General features: G+C 49.2%; 1 protein-coding gene across 1 annotated transcript in view; it reads left to right on the top strand.

Annotated features, from left to right (window-relative positions):
- LOC120017865 (exocyst complex component 6-like) overlaps nt 1-15,258 on the top strand; it is a 56,996-nt gene that overhangs the window by 3,159 nt on the left and 38,579 nt on the right. Inside the window, exons 2-4 of the mRNA XM_038960827.1 lie at nt 6,290-6,361; nt 7,011-7,214; nt 7,392-7,501. Of these exons, the coding sequence (XP_038816755.1) occupies nt 6,290-6,361; nt 7,011-7,214; nt 7,392-7,501 (386 nt within the window). The remainder of the gene's footprint in view (nt 1-6,289; nt 6,362-7,010; nt 7,215-7,391; nt 7,502-15,258) is intronic.

Below are 15,258 nucleotides of genomic sequence, written 5' to 3'. Positions count from 1 at the left end.
GACAGATACAGCTGCTCTGGCTAGCGCAGTCTGGTCTGTAATCCAAGACAGATACAGCTGCTCTGGCTAGCCCAGTCTGGTCTGTAATCCAAGACAGATTCAGCTGCTCTGACTAGCCCAGTCTGGTCTGTAATCCAAGACAGATACAGCTGCTCTGGCTAGCCCAGTCTGGTCTGTAATCCAAGACAGATACAGCTGCTCTGGCTAGCCCAGTCTGGTCTGTAATCCAAGACAGATACATCTGATCTGGCTAGCCCAGTCTGGTCTGTAATCCAAGACAGATACAGCTGCTCCGGCTAGCCCAGACTGGTCTGTAATCCAAGACAGATACAGCTGCTCTGGCTAGCCCAGTCTGGTCTGTAATCCAAGACAGATACAGCTGCTCCGGCTAGCCCAGTCTGGTCTGTAATCCAAGACAGATACAGCTGCTCTGACTAGCCCAGTCTGGTCTGTAATCCAAGACAGATTCAGCTGCTCTGGCTAGCCCAGTCTGGTCTGTAATCCAAGACAGATTCAGCTGCTCTGGCTAGCCCAGTCTGGTCTGTAATCCAAGACAGATACATCTGATCTGGCTAGCCCAGTCTGGTGTGTAATCCAAGACAGATACAGCTGCTCTGACTAGCCCAGTCTGGTCTGTAATCCAAGACAGATACAGCTGCTCTGGCTAGCCCAGTCTGGTGTGTAATCCAAGACAGATTCAGCTGCTCTGGCTAGCCCAGTCTGGTCTGTAATCCAAGACAGATACAGCTGCTCTGGCTAGCCCAGTCTGGTCTGTAATCCAAGACAGATACAGCTGCTCTGGCTAGCCCAGTCTGGTCTGTAATCCAAGACAGATACAGCTGCTCTGGCTAGCCCAGTCTGGTCTGTAATCCAAGACAGATACAGCTGCTCTGGCTAGCCCAGTCTGGTCTGTAATCCAAGACAGATACAGTCGCTCCGGCTAGCCCAGTCTGGTCTATAATCCAAGACAGATACAGTCGCTACGGCTAGCCCAGTCTGGTCTGTAATCCAAGACAGATTCAGCTGCTCTGGCTAGCCCAGTCTGGTCTGTAATCCAAGACAGATTCAGCTGCTCTGGCTAGCCCAGTCTGGTCTGTAATCCAAGACAGATACAGTCGCTCCGGCTAGCCCAGTCTGGTCTATAATCCAAGACAGATACAGTCGCTACGGCTAGCCCAGTCTGGTCTGTAATCCAAGACAGATTCAGCTGCTCTGGCTAGCCCAGTCTGGTCTGTAATCCAAGACAGATTCAGCTGCTCTGGCTAGCCCAGTCTGGTCTGTAATCCAAGACAGATTCAGCTGCTCTGGCTAGCCCCGTCTGGTCTGTAATCCAAGACAGATTCAGCTGCTCTGGCTAGCCCAGTCTGGTGTGTAATCCAAGACAGATACAGTCGCTCTGGCTAGCCCCGTCTGGTCTGTAATCCAAGACAGATACAGCTGCTCTGGCTAGCCCAGTCTGGTCTATAATCCAAGACAGATACAGCTGCTCTGGCTAGCCCAGTCTGGTCTGTAATCCAAGACAGATTCAGCTGCTCTGGCTAGCCCAGTCTGGTCTATAATCCAAGACAGATACAGTCGCTCTGGCTAGCCCAGTCTGGTCTGTAATCCAAGACAGATTCAGCTGCTCTGGCTAGCCCAGTCTGGTCTATAATCCAAGACAGATTCAGCTGCTCTGGCTAGCCCAGTCTGGTCTGTAATCCAAGACAGATTCAGCTGCTCTGGCTAGCCCCGTCTGGTCTGTAATCCAAGACAGATACAGTCGCTCTGGCTAGCCCAGACTGGTCTGTAATCCAAGACAGATTCAGCTGCTCTGACTAGCCCAGTCTGGTCTGTAATCCAAGACAGATTCAGCTGCTCTGGCTAGCCCAGTCTGGTCTGTAATCCAAGACAGATTCAGCTGCTCTGACTAGCCCAGTCTGGTCTGTAATCCAAGACAGATTCAGCTGCTCTGGCTAGCCCAGTCTGGTCTGTAATCCAAGACAGATTCAGCTGCTCTGGCTAGCCCCGTCTGGTCTGTAATCCAAGACAGATACAGTCGCTCTGGCTAGCCCAGTCTGGTCTGTAATCCAAGACAGATACAGTCGCTCTGGCTAGCCCAGTCTGGTCTGTAATCCAAGACAGATTCAGCTGCTCTGACTAGCCCAGTCTGGTCTGTAATCCAAGACAGATTCAGCTGCTCTGGCTAGCCCAGTCTGGTCTGTAATCCAAGACAGATTCAGCTGCTCTGACTAGCCCAGTCTGGTCTGTAATCCAAGACAGATACAGCTGCTCTGGCTAGCCCAGTCTGGTCTGTAATCCAAGACAGATACAGCTGCTCTGACTAGCCCAGTCTGGTCTGTAATCCAAGACAGATTCAGCTGCTCTGGCTAGCCCAGTCTGGTCTGTAATCCAAGAACACGTTTCTATTGGAAGCAAATGGTCTGAATCCGCTGTAAAGACAGGATCATGTTCAGCAAAGCCTAGAATAACAAACCCGGGGCTCGTCCCATGTGAGTTAGGAAAACAGAAGCAATGACTCTGCATGGACACCGGGGGACGGAGAGAGAGAGGGAGAAAGAGAGAGAGGAGGAGAGGGAGGGAGAGAGAGAGAGAAGGAGAGAGAAGGAGAAAAAGAGAGAGATGCGGAGAGAGAGAGAGAGTGGAGAGGGAGGGAGAAGGAGAGAGAGGAGAGGGAGGGAGAAAGAGAAAGAGAAGGAGAGAGAGAGAGATGAGAGGGAGGGGAGAGAGAGAGAGAGAAGAGAGAGGAGAAAGAGAGAGATGAGAGGGAGGGGAGAGAGAGAGAGAGAGAGAGAGGGGGGGGGGGAGAAAGAGGGGAGGGGGGAGAAAGAGAGAGAGAGAGAAAGAGAGGAGAGGGAGGGGCGAAAGAGAAAAGGGAGAAATTGAAGCGTCCCTATTCTTCCCGCTTCCTTTTCATCATATTTACCCTCCCTCTCTTCTTCTCTCTCTCTCTCTCGCCCTCCCTCTCTTCTTCTCTCTCTCTCTCTCGCCCTCCCTCTCTTCTTCTCTCTCTCTTTCTCCCTCCCTCTCTTCTTCCCGCTAATATTTCTACTGAACTTTGACCTCTATGATCCTACAACGCCTTGAAGGAAATAAGGAGGGAGAGGAAAAGACGGAGCCGTCAAATTTTATTGGCATTTCCATTTTCACTGCAATTTGATACCGATCACCTCGGCAAGGTCTGGGGCTAATTTCTGCTTTTTCTCTGACCTCAGAGAGCAAGGGAGCGGGAGGAAGGGTGGAAGAGGAGAGGAAGCGAGGGAGGCAGAGGTGTTGGAGCGAAACACGGAGCCGTGTCTGCCGGCAATGTTGGTTAAAATGTCAGCCGTGCTGCACTATTACCAGGGCCTGGCGTCTCTGAGAAAGAGAGGAGGGAGGGATGGAAGGAGGGAGGGAGAGAGATGGAGGGAGGGATGGATAGAGGGAGAGAGAGAGAGAGAGAGAGAGAGGGAGATGCCAGTCTGTTCCCCATGAGGCCAGTCTGTTCCCCATGAGGCCAGTCTGTTCCCCATGAGGCCAGTCCTGTTCCCCATGAGGCCAGTCTGTTCCCCATGAGGCAGTCTGTTCCCCATGAGGCCAGTCTGTTCCCCATGAGGCCAGTCTGTTCCCCATGAGGCCAGTCTGTTCCCCATGAGGCCAGTCTGTTCCCATGAGGCCAGTCTGTTCCCATGAGGCCAGTCTGTTCCCCATGAGGCCAGTCTGTTCCCCACGAGGCCAGTCTGTTCCCCACGAGGCCAGTCTGTTCCCCACGAGGCCAGTCTGTTCCCCACGAGGCCAGTCTGTTCCCCACGAGGCCAGTCTGTTCCCCATGAGGCTGCGATGACCTGAGATCTTCATTAGGCCAGTGGAGCCCTGCTCAATGCTGCTCACTGGGAGGGCCAGGAACAAGAACCTCGATACCACGTATCATTCCTAACACCAAGGGCCTAGATACCACTTACCATTCCTAACACCAAGGGCCTAGATACCACTTACCATTCCTAACACCAAGGCTTCTAGATAAACCCTTACCATTCATAACACCAAGGCTTCTAGATAAACCCTTACCATTCATAACACCAAGGCTTCTAGATAAACCCTTACCCTTCCTAACACCAAGGCTTCTAGATAAACCCTTATCATTCCTAACACCAAGGCTTCTAGATAAACCCTTACCATTCATAACACCAAGGCTTCTAGATAAACCCTTACCATTCATAACACCAAGGCTTCTAGATAAACCCTTACCATTCCTAACACCAAGGCTTCTAGATAAACCCTTACCATTCATAACACCAAGGCTTCTAGATAAACCCTTATCATTCCTAACACCAAGGCTTCTAGATAAACCCTTACCATTCATAACACCAAGGCTTCTAGATAAACCCTTACCATTCCTAACACCAAGGCTTCTAGATAAACCCTTATCATTCCTAACACCAAGGCTTCTAGATAAACCCTTACCCTTCCTAACACCAAGGCTTCTAGACAAACCCTTATCATTCCTAACACCAAGGCTTCTAGATAAACCCTTACCATTCATAACACCAAGGCTTCTAGATAAACCCTTACCATTCCTAACACCAAGGCTTCTAGATAAACCCTTACCATTCATAACACCAAGGCTTCTAGATAAACCCTTACCATTCCTAACACCAGGGCTTCTAGATAAACCCTTACCATTCCTAACACCAAGGCTTCTAGATAAACCCTTACCATTCATAACACCAAGGCTTCTAGATAAACCCTTATCATTCCTAACACCAAGGCTTCTAGATAAACCCTTATCATTCCTAACACCAAGGCTTCTAGATAAACCCTTACCATTCCTAACACCAAGGCTTCTAGATAAACCCTTATCATTCCTAACACCAAGGCTTCTAGATAAACCCTTACCATTCCTAACACCAAGGCTTCTAGATAAACCCTTACCATTCCTAACACCAAGGCTTCTAGATAAACCCTTACCATTCATAACACCAAGGCTTCTAGATAAACCCTTACCATTCCTAACACCAAGGCTTCTAGATAAACCCTTACCATTCCTAACACCAAGGCTTCTAGATAAACCCTTACCCTTCCTAACACCAAGGCTTCTAGATAAACCCTTACCATTCCTAACACCAAGGCTTCTAGATAAACCCTTACCATTCATAACACCAAGGCTTCTAGATAAACCCTTATCATTCATAACACCAAGGCTTCTAGATAAACCCTTACCATTCCTAACACCAAGGCTTCTAGATAAACCCTTACCATTCCTAACACCAAGGCTTCTAGATAAACCCTTACCATTCATAACACCAAGGCTTCTAGATAAACCCTTACCATTCATAACACCAAGGCTTCTAGATAAACCCTTACCATTCCTAACACCAAGGCTTCTAGATAAACCCTTATCATTCTGAACACCAAGGCTTCTAGATAAACCCTTACCCTTCCTAACACCAAGGCTTCTAGATAAACCCTTACCATTCCTAACACCAAGGCTTCTAGATAAACCCTTATCATTCTGAACACCAAGGCTTCTAGATAAACCCTTACCCTTCCTAACACCAAGGCTTCTAGATAAACCCTTACCATTCCTAACACCAAGGCTTCTAGATAAACCCTTACCATTCCTAACACCAAGGCTTCTAGATAAACCCTTATCATTCTGAACACCAAGGCTTCTAGATAAACCCTTACCCTTCATAACACCAAGGCTTCTAGATAAACCCTTATCATTCCTAACACCAAGGCTTCTAGATAAACCCTTACCATTCCTAACACCAAGGCTTCTAGATAAACCCTTACCATTCCTAACACCAAGGCTTCTAGATAAACCCTTACCATTCCTAACACCAAGGCTTCTAGATAAACCCTTACCATTCATAACACCAAGGCTTCTAGATAAACCCTTACCATTCCTAACACCAAGGCTTCTAGATAAACCCTTACCATTCCTAACACCAAGGCTTCTAGATAAACCCTTATCATTCATAACACCAAGGCTTCTAGATAAACCCTTATCATTCCTAACACCAAGGCTTCTAGATAAACCCTTACCATTCCTAACACCAAGGCTTCTAGATAAACCCTTACCATTCCTAACACCAAGGCTTCTAGATAAACCCTTACCATTCATAACACCAAGGCTTCTAGATAAACCCTTACCCTTCCTAACACCAAGGCTTCTAGATAAACCCTTACCATTCCTAACACCAAGGCTTCTAGATAAACCCTTACGTCACCCAGAAGGCCGGGAGTAAGACTTTCCTTTTCCCTTTTGATGTGAAGGACATTTTCCCCCTCCCTGTCTTTTCCTTTCCAGTCGTACTGCAGTGATCCTGACCTGGTGCTGGAGCTGAAGAACCTCATTGTCATATTTGCAGACACATTACAGGTGAGTCTTATCCAGCTCTTCAGACTGGGTGATTTAAAGATAGTATGAATTTAACCTAGAGCTCTTATAAGGTATGAGTGAAGCCGCTGTTGTTGTCTGTTAATGTTCTGTTTTATGCTTCATGTTCTGTGTGGAACCCCAGGAAGAGTAGCTGCTGCTTTCACAACAGTTACTGGAGGATCCTAATCCAATACTCAAGCTGTTTGGTCATTAACCAATGGGCCAGATTGTGATGCCTCTGGTTTGTAACCTCCCACCCCTCTCTCTGTCTCTCTCTCTCTCTCTCTGTCTCTCTCTCTCTCTCTGTCTCTCTCTCTCTCTCTCTCTCTCTGTCTCTCTCTCTCTCTCTGTCTCTCTCTCTCTCTGTCTCTCTCTCTCTGTCTCTCTCTGTCTCTCTCTCTGTCTCTCTCTCTGTCTCTCTCTCTCTGTCTCTCTCTCTCTGTCTCTCTGTCTCTGTCTCTCTGTCTCTCTCTGTCTCTCTCTCTCTGTCTCTCTGTCTCTGTCTCTCTGTCTCTGTCTCTCTGTCTCTGTCTCTCTGTCTCTGTCTCTCTGTCTCTCTCTCTCTCTCTCTCTCTCTCTCTCTGTCTCTCTCTCTGTCTCTCTCTCTGTCTCTCTGTCTCTCTCTGTCTCTCTCGCTCTCGCTCTCCAGGGTTATGGCTACCCAGTGAACAGACTGTTTGACCTGCTGTTTGAGATCAGAGACCAGTACAATGAAACGCTGCTGAAGAAATGGGCTCTGGTGTTCAGGGAGATCTTTGAACTGGACAACTACAGCCCTATCCCTGTAGAGACTGAGGAAGAGTACAAGTCTGTGGTTAATAGATTCCCCTTCCACGACGCAGAGATTGAAAAGGTTTGTCCGTCATTTAAACACCCCCTTCAAACACCCCCAGACTAACTTCACAACATCAGATGTAAATGTCAACTGCTTGGAACTGTGTGTTTAAAAGTCAACGGTTCTCTGCTCCTTATCGAGGTCCAAGGGGCTGTAGTTAAATAACCTGGGTTTTATTTGTTGTCGGCCCAACAGCAAGCCTTTCCAAAGAAGCTGCCGATGTCTCAGTCGGTGCCTCAGATCTACGTTCAGGTCAAGGAGTTTATCTATGCCAGCCTGAAGTTCTCCGAGTCACTGCATCGCAGGTGAGTCAGTCAGCTCATAGGCTGCCCCTCAAATCACAACCTATTTCCTGTGTCGTGCACTACTTTTGACCAGGGTCCATTGGGCGTTGGTGAAAAAGTAGTGCACTATGTAGGGAAGCGGGTGCCATTTGGGACACACATTAAATCGGTTGTATTTAATACTGTGGGTCAGTCTAACGTCTTGTTGTGTGCTATTTGCTTAGTGGGTTTGCAAATGTCAGTGCTGCACAGTTTGTTATTTACACGAGCATGCTAAGGGTTTGTTATTTACACGAGCATGCTAAGGGTTTGTTATTTACACGAGCATGCTAAGGGTTTGTTATTTACACGAGCATGCTAAGGGTTTGTTATTTACACGAGCATGCTAAGGGTTTGTTATTTACACGAGCATGCTAAGGGTTTGTTATTTACACGAGCATGCTAAGGGTTTGTTATTTACACTAGCATGCTAAGGGTTTGTTATTTACACGAGCATGCTAAGGGTTTGTTATTTACACGAGCATGCTAAGGGTTTGTTATTTACACGAGCATGCTAAGGGTTTGTTATTTACACGAGCATGCTAAGGGTTTGTTATTTACACGAGCATGCTAACGGTTTGTTATTTACACTAGCATGCTAAGGGTTTGTTATTTACACGAGCATGCTAAGGGTTTGTTATTTACACGAGCATGCTAACGGTTTGTTATTTACACTAGCATGCTAAGGGTTTGTTATTTACACTAGCATGCTAGGGGTTTGTTATTTACACGAGCATGCTAAGGGTTTGTCTGGTTGGTCAACACCTTTCTCATCCGACTTATCTCAGTCAGATGAAGTAATATCTGTAACAGGTGTGAGTGTTCAGCTGCCCAAGTCAGCTTGGCTGTTCCCTCACTAGGGTCCCTAGGAGTCAGAGCCTGGCTGTTCCCTCACTAGGGTCCCTAGTACAGGGTTTAATAACTGGGAGTCAGAGCCTGGCTGTTCCCTCACTAGGGTCCCTAGTACAGGGTATAATAACTGGAGCCTGGCTGTTCCCTCACTAGGGTCCCTAGTACAGGGTTTAATAACTGGGAGTCAGAGCCTGGCTGTTCCCTCACTAGGGTCCCTAGTACAGGGTTTAATAACTAGGAGTCAGAGCCTGGCTGTTCCCTCACTAGGGTCCCTAGTACAGGGTATAATAACTGGGAGTCAGAGCCTGGCTGTTCCCTCACTAGGGTCCCTAGTACAGGGTTTAATAACTGGGAGTCAGAGCCTGGCTGTTCCCTCACTAGGGTCCCTAGTACAGGGTTTAATAACTGGAGCCTGGCTGTTCCCTCACTAGGGTCCCTAGTACAGGGTTTAATAACTAGGAGTCAGAGCCTGGCTGTTCCCTCACTAGGGTCCCTAGTACAGGGTTTAATACCTGGGAGTCAGAGCCTGGCTGTTCCCTCACTAGGGTCCCTAGTACAGGGTATAATAACTGGGAGTCAGAGCCTGGCTGTTCCCTCACTAGGGTCCCTAGTACAGGGTTTAATAACTGGGAGTCAGAGCCTGGCTGTTCCCTCACTAGGGTCCCTAGTACAGGGTTTAATAACTGGAGCCTGGCTGTTCCCTCACTAGGGTCCCTAGTACAGGGTTTAATAACTAGGAGTCAGAACCTGGCTGTTCCCTCACTAGGGTCCCTAGTACAGGGTTTAATACCTGGGAGTCAGAGCCTGGCTGTTCCCTCACTAGGGTCCCTAGTACAGGGTTTAATAACTGGGAGTCAGAGCCTGGCTGTTCCCTCACTAGGGTCCCTAGTACAGGGTGTAATAACTGGAGCCTGGCTGTTCCCTCACTAGGGTCCCTAGTACAGGGTATAATAACTGGGAGTCAGAGCCTGGCTGTTCCCTCACTAGGGTCCCTAGTACAGGGTTTAATAACTGGAGCCTGGCTGTTCCCTCACTAGGGTCCCTAGTACAGGGTTTAATAACTGTGAGTCAGAGCCTGGCTGTTCCCTCACTAGGGTCCCTAGTACAGGGTATAATAACTGGGAGTCAGAGCCTGGCTGTTCCCTCACTAGGGTCCCTAGTACAGGGTTTAATAACTGGGAGTCAGAGCCTGGCTGTTCCCTCACTAGGGTCCCTAGTACAGGGTTTAATAACTAGGAGTCAGAGCCTGGCTGTTCCCTCACTAGGGTCCCTAGTACAGGGTTTAATAACTAGGAGTCAGAGCCTGGCTGTTCCCTCAATAGGGTCCCTAGTACAGGGTGTAATAACTGGAGCCTGGCTGTTCCCTCACTAGGGTCCCTAGTACAGGGTATAATAACTGGAGCCTGGCTGTTCCCTCACTAGGGTCCCTAGTACAGGGTTTAATAACTAGGAGTCAGCCTGGCTGTTCCCTCACTAGGGTCCCTAGTACAGGGTTTAATAACTGGAGCCTGGCTGTTCCCTCACTAGGGTCCCTAGTACAGGGTATAATAACTGGGAGTCAGAGCCTGGCTGTTCCCTCACTAGGGTCCCTAGTACAGGGTTTAATAACTGGAGCCTGGCTGTTCCCTCACTAGGGTCCCTAGTACAGGGTTTAATAACTGTGAGTCAGAGCCTGGCTGTTCCCTCACTAGGGTCCCTAGTACAGGGTATAATAACTGGGAGTCAGAGCCTGGCTGTTCCCTCACTAGGGTCCCTAGTACAGGGTTTAATAACTGGGAGTCAGAGCCTGGCTGTTCCCTCACTAGGGTCCCTAGTACAGGGTTTAATAACTGGGAGTCAGAGCCTGGCTGTTCCCTCACTAGGGTCCCTAGTACAGGGTTTAATACCTGGGAGTCAGAGCCTGGCTGTTCCCTCACTAGGGTCCCTAGTACAGGGTTTAATAACTGGGAGTCAGAGCCTGGCTGTTCCCTCACTAGGGTCCCTAGTACAGGGTGTAATAACTGGAGCCTGGCTGTTCCCTCACTAGGGTCCCTAGTACAGGGTATAATAACTGGGAGTCAGAGCCTGGCTGTTCCCTCACTAGGGTCCCTAGTACAGGGTTTAATAACTGGAGCCTGGCTGTTCCCTCACTAGGGTCCCTAGTACAGGGTTTAATAACTGTGAGTCAGAGCCTGGCTGTTCCCTCACTAGGGTCCCTAGTACAGGGTATAATAACTGGGAGTCAGAGCCTGGCTGTTCCCTCACTAGGGTCCCTAGTACAGGGTTTAATAACTGGGAGTCAGAGCCTGGCTGTTCCCTCACTAGGGTCCCTAGTACAGGGTTTAATAACTAGGAGTCAGAGCCTGGCTGTTCCCTCACTAGGGTCCCTAGTACAGGGTTTAATAACTAGGAGTCAGAGCCTGGCTGTTCCCTCAATAGGGTCCCTAGTACAGGGTGTAATAACTGGAGCCTGGCTGTTCCCTCACTAGGGTCCCTAGTACAGGGTATAATAACTGGAGCCTGGCTGTTCCCTCACTAGGGTCCCTAGTACAGGGTTTAATAACTAGGAGTCAGCCTGGCTGTTCCCTCACTAGGGTCCCTAGTACAGGGTTTAATAACTGGAGCCTGGCTGTTCCCTCACTAGGGTCCCTAGTACAGGGTATAATAACTGGGAGTCAGAGCCTGGCTGTTCCCTCACTAGGGTCCCTAGTACAGGGTTTAATAACTGGAGCCTGGCTGTTCCCTCACTAGGGTCCCTAGTACAGGGTTTAATAACTGTGAGTCAGAGCCTGGCTGTTCCCTCACTAGGGTCCCTAGTACAGGGTATAATAACTGGGAGTCAGAGCCTGGCTGTTCCCTCACTAGGGTCCCTAGTACAGGGTTTAATAACTGGGAGTCAGAGCCTGGCTGTTCCCTCACTAGGGTCCCTAGTACAGGGTTTAATAACTAGGAGTCAGAGCCTGGCTGTTCCCTCAATAGGGTCCCTAGTACAGGGTGTAATAACTGGAGCCTGGCTGTTCCCTCACTAGGGTCCCTAGTACAGGGTATAATAACTGGAGCCTGGCTGTTCCCTCACTAGGGTCCCTAGTACAGGGTTTAATAACTAGGAGTCAGCCTGGCTGTTCCCTCACTAGGGTCCCTAGTACAGGGTTTAATAACTGGAGCCTGGCTGTTCCCTCACTAGGGTCCCTAGTACAGGGTTTAATAACTGGGAGTCAGAGCCTGGCTGTTCCCTCACTAGGGTCCCTAGTACAGGGTTTAATAACTGGAGCCTGGCTGTTCCCTCACTAGGGTCCCTAGTACAGGGTTTAATAACTGGAGCCTGGCTGTTCCCTCACTAGGGTCCCTAGTACAGGGTGTAATAACTGGGAGTCAGAGCCTGGCTGTTCCCTCACTAGGGTCCCTAGTACAGGGTTTAATAACTGGGAGTCAGAGCCTGGCTGTTCCCTCACTAGGGTCCCTAGTACAGGGTTTAATAACTGGGAGTCAGAGCCTGGCTGTTCCCTCACTAGGGTCCCTAGTACAGGGTGTAATAACTGGGAGTCAGAGCCTGGCTGTTCCCTCACTAGGGTCCCTAGTACAGGGTTTAATAACTGGGAGTCAGAGCCTGGCTGTTCCCTCACTAGGGTCCCTAGTACAGGGTTTAATAACTGGGAGTCAGAGCATGGCTGTTCCCTCACTAGGGTCCCTAGTACAGGGTTTAATAACTAGGATTCAAAGCCTGGCTGTTCCCTCACTAGGGTCCCTAGTACAGGGTTTAATAACTGGGAGTCAGAGCCTGGCTGTTCCCTCACTAGGGTCCCTAGTACAGGGTTTAATAACTAGGAGTCAGAGCCTGGCTGTTCCCTCACTAGGGTCCCTAGTACAGGGTTTAATAACTGGGAGTCAGAGCCTGGCTGTTCCCTCACTAGGGTCCCTAGTACAGGGTTTAATAACTGGAGCCTGGCTGTTCCCTCACTAGGGTCCCTAGTACAGGGTTTAATAACTGGAGCCTGGCTGTTCCCTCACTAGGGTCCCTAGTACAGGGTTTAATAACTGGAGCCTGGCTGTTCCCTCACTAGGGTCCCTAGTACAGGGTTTAATAACTGGGAGTCAGAGCCTGGCTGTTCCCTCACTAGGGTCCCTAGTACAGGGTTTAATAACTGTGAGTCAGAGCCTGGCTGTTCCCTCACTAGGGTCCCTAGTACAGGGTTTAATAACTGGAGCCTGGCTGTTCCCTCACTAGGGTCCCTAGTACAGGGTGTAATAACTGGGAGTCAGAGCCTGGCTGTTCCCTCACTAGGGTCCCTAGTACAGGGTTTAATAACTGGGAGTCAGAGCCTGGCTGTTCCCTCACTAGGGTCCCTAGTACAGGGTTTAATAACTAGGAGTCAGAGCCTGGCTGTTCCCTCACTAGGGTCCCTAGTACAGGGTGTAATAACTGGGAGTCAGAGCCTGGCTGTTCCCTCACTAGGGTCCCTAGTACAGTGTTTAATACCTGGAGCCTGGCTGTTCCCTCACTAGGGTCCCTAGTACAGGGTATAATAACTGGGAGTCAGAGCCTGGCTGTTCCCTCACTAGGGTCCCTAGTACAGGGTATAATAACTGGGAGTCAGAGCCTGGCTGTTCCCTCACTAGGGTCCCTAGTACAGGGTTTAATAACTGGAGCCTGGCTGTTCCCTCACTAGGGTCCCTAGTACAGGGTATAATAACTGGGAGTCAGAGCCTGGCTGTTCCCTCACTAGGGTCCCTAGTACAGGGTATAATAACTGGGAGTCAGAGCCTGGCTGTTCCCTCACTAGGGTCCCTAGTACAGGGTTTAATAACTGGGAGTCAGAGCCTGGCTGTTCCCTCACTAGGGTCCCTAGTACAGGGTTTAATAACTGGGAGTCAGAGCCTGGCTGTTCCCTCACTAGGGTCCCTAGTACAGGGTGTAATAACTGGGAGTCAGAGCCTGGCTGTTCCCTCACTAGGGTCCCTAGTACAGGGTATAATAACTGGAGCCTGGCTGTTCCCTCACTAGGGTCCCTAGTACAGGGTTTAATAACTGGGAGTCAGAGCCTGGCTGTTCCCTCACTAGGGTCCCTAGTACAGGGTTTAATAACTGGGAGTCAGAGCCTGGCTGTTCCCTCACTAGGGTCCCTAGTACAGGGTATAATACCTGGGAGTCAGAGCCTGGCTGTTCCCTCACTAGGGTCCCTAGTACAGGGTTTAATAACTGGGAGTCAGAGCCTGGCTGTTCCCTCACTAGGGTCCCTAGCAGTCAGAGCCTGGCTGTTCCCTCACTAGGGTCCCTAGTACAGGGTATAATAACTGGAGCCTGGCTGTTCCCTCACTAGGGTCCCTAGTACAGGGTTTAATAACTAGGAGTCAGAGCCTGGCTGTTCCCTCACTAGGGTCCCCAGTACAGGGTTTAATAACTGGGAGTCAGAGCCTGGCTGTTCCCTCACTAGGGTCCCTAGTACAGGGTTTAATACCTGGGAGTCAGAGCCTGGCTGTTCCCTCACTAGGGTCCCTAGTACAGGGTTTAATAACTGTGAGTCAGAGCCTGGCTGTTCCCTCACTAGGGTCCCTAGTACAGGGTTTAATAACTGGAGCCTGGCTGTTCCCTCACTAGGGTCCCTAGTACAGGGTTTAAAAACTGGAGCCTGGCTGTTCCCTCACTAGGGTCCCTAGTACAGGGTTTAATAACTGGGAGTCAGAGCCTGGCTGTTCCCTCACTAGGGTCCCTAGTACAGGGTTTAATAACTAGGAGTCAGAGCCTGGCTGTTCCCTCACTAGGGTCCCTAGTACAGGGTTTAATAACTGGAGCCTGGCTGTTCCCTCACTAGGGTCCCTAGTACAGGGTATAATAACTGGGAGTCAGAGCCTGGCTGTTCCCTCACTAGGGTCCCTAGTACAGGGTTTAATAACTGGGAGTCAGAGCCTGGCTGTTCCCTCACTAGGGTCCCTAGTACAGGGTTTAATAACTGGGAGTCAGAGCCTGGCTGTTCCCTCACTAGGGTCCCTAGTACAGGGTATAATAACTGGGAGTCAGAGCCTGGCTGTTCCCTCACTAGGGTCCCTAGTACAGGGTGTAATAACGGAGTCAGAGCCTGGCTGTTCCCTCACTAGGGTCCCTAGTACAGGGTATAATAACTGGAGCCTGGCTGTTCTCTCACTAGGGTCCCTAGTACAGGGTTTAATAACTGGGAGTCAGAGCCTGGCTGTTCCCTCACTAGGGTCCCTAGTACAGGGTTTAATAACTGGGAGTCAGAGCCTGGCTGTTCCCTCACTAGGGTCCCTAGTACAGGGTATAATAACTGGGAGTCAGAGCCTGGCTGTTCCCTCACTAGGGTCCCTAGTACAGGGTTTAATAACTGGGAGTCAGAGCCTGGCTGTTCCCTCACTAGGGTCCCTAGTACAGGGTGTAATAACTGGGAGTCAGAGCCTGGCTGTTCCCTCACTAGGGTCCCTAGTACAGGGTTTAATAACTAGGAGTCTGCTGTCCCCTGAAGGAGATCAGCTGTTTTTAAAATAAAATGTCCTTGAATATCTCTTGCTGCAAAACAATACCACAGTGGATACAACTTTTATGTCTCTGCGTCCAGTATGAAGGAAGTTGGAGGTAGTTTCACGATCCAACGCTAACTAGCTTTAGCGCAATAACTGGTCGTTTACAACAGTTAGCATGCTAGCTTTTCTTGTTCATCCGACTCAGGGGAAAGTTAGATGAATTGCTTCTTTGTCAAAATATTAAACTATTCCTTTAATGTGTAGGAAATTAGTCATTGTAGCTAGTTACATGGTTTTTGCTGTATAAATTAGTCATTGGAGCTAGTTACAGGGTTTTTGCTGTATAAATTAGTCATTGGAGCTAGTTACATGGTTTTTGTTGTATAAATTAGTCATTGGAGCTAGTTACAGGGTTTTTGCTGTATAAATTAGTT

Source organism: Salvelinus namaycush, chromosome 22, assembly GCF_016432855.1.
Source record: "Salvelinus namaycush isolate Seneca chromosome 22, SaNama_1.0, whole genome shotgun sequence".
In the NCBI taxonomy this organism is placed as follows: Eukaryota; Metazoa; Chordata; class Actinopteri; order Salmoniformes; family Salmonidae; genus Salvelinus; species Salvelinus namaycush.
This window is presented reverse-complemented; position numbering and strand designations above follow the sequence as displayed.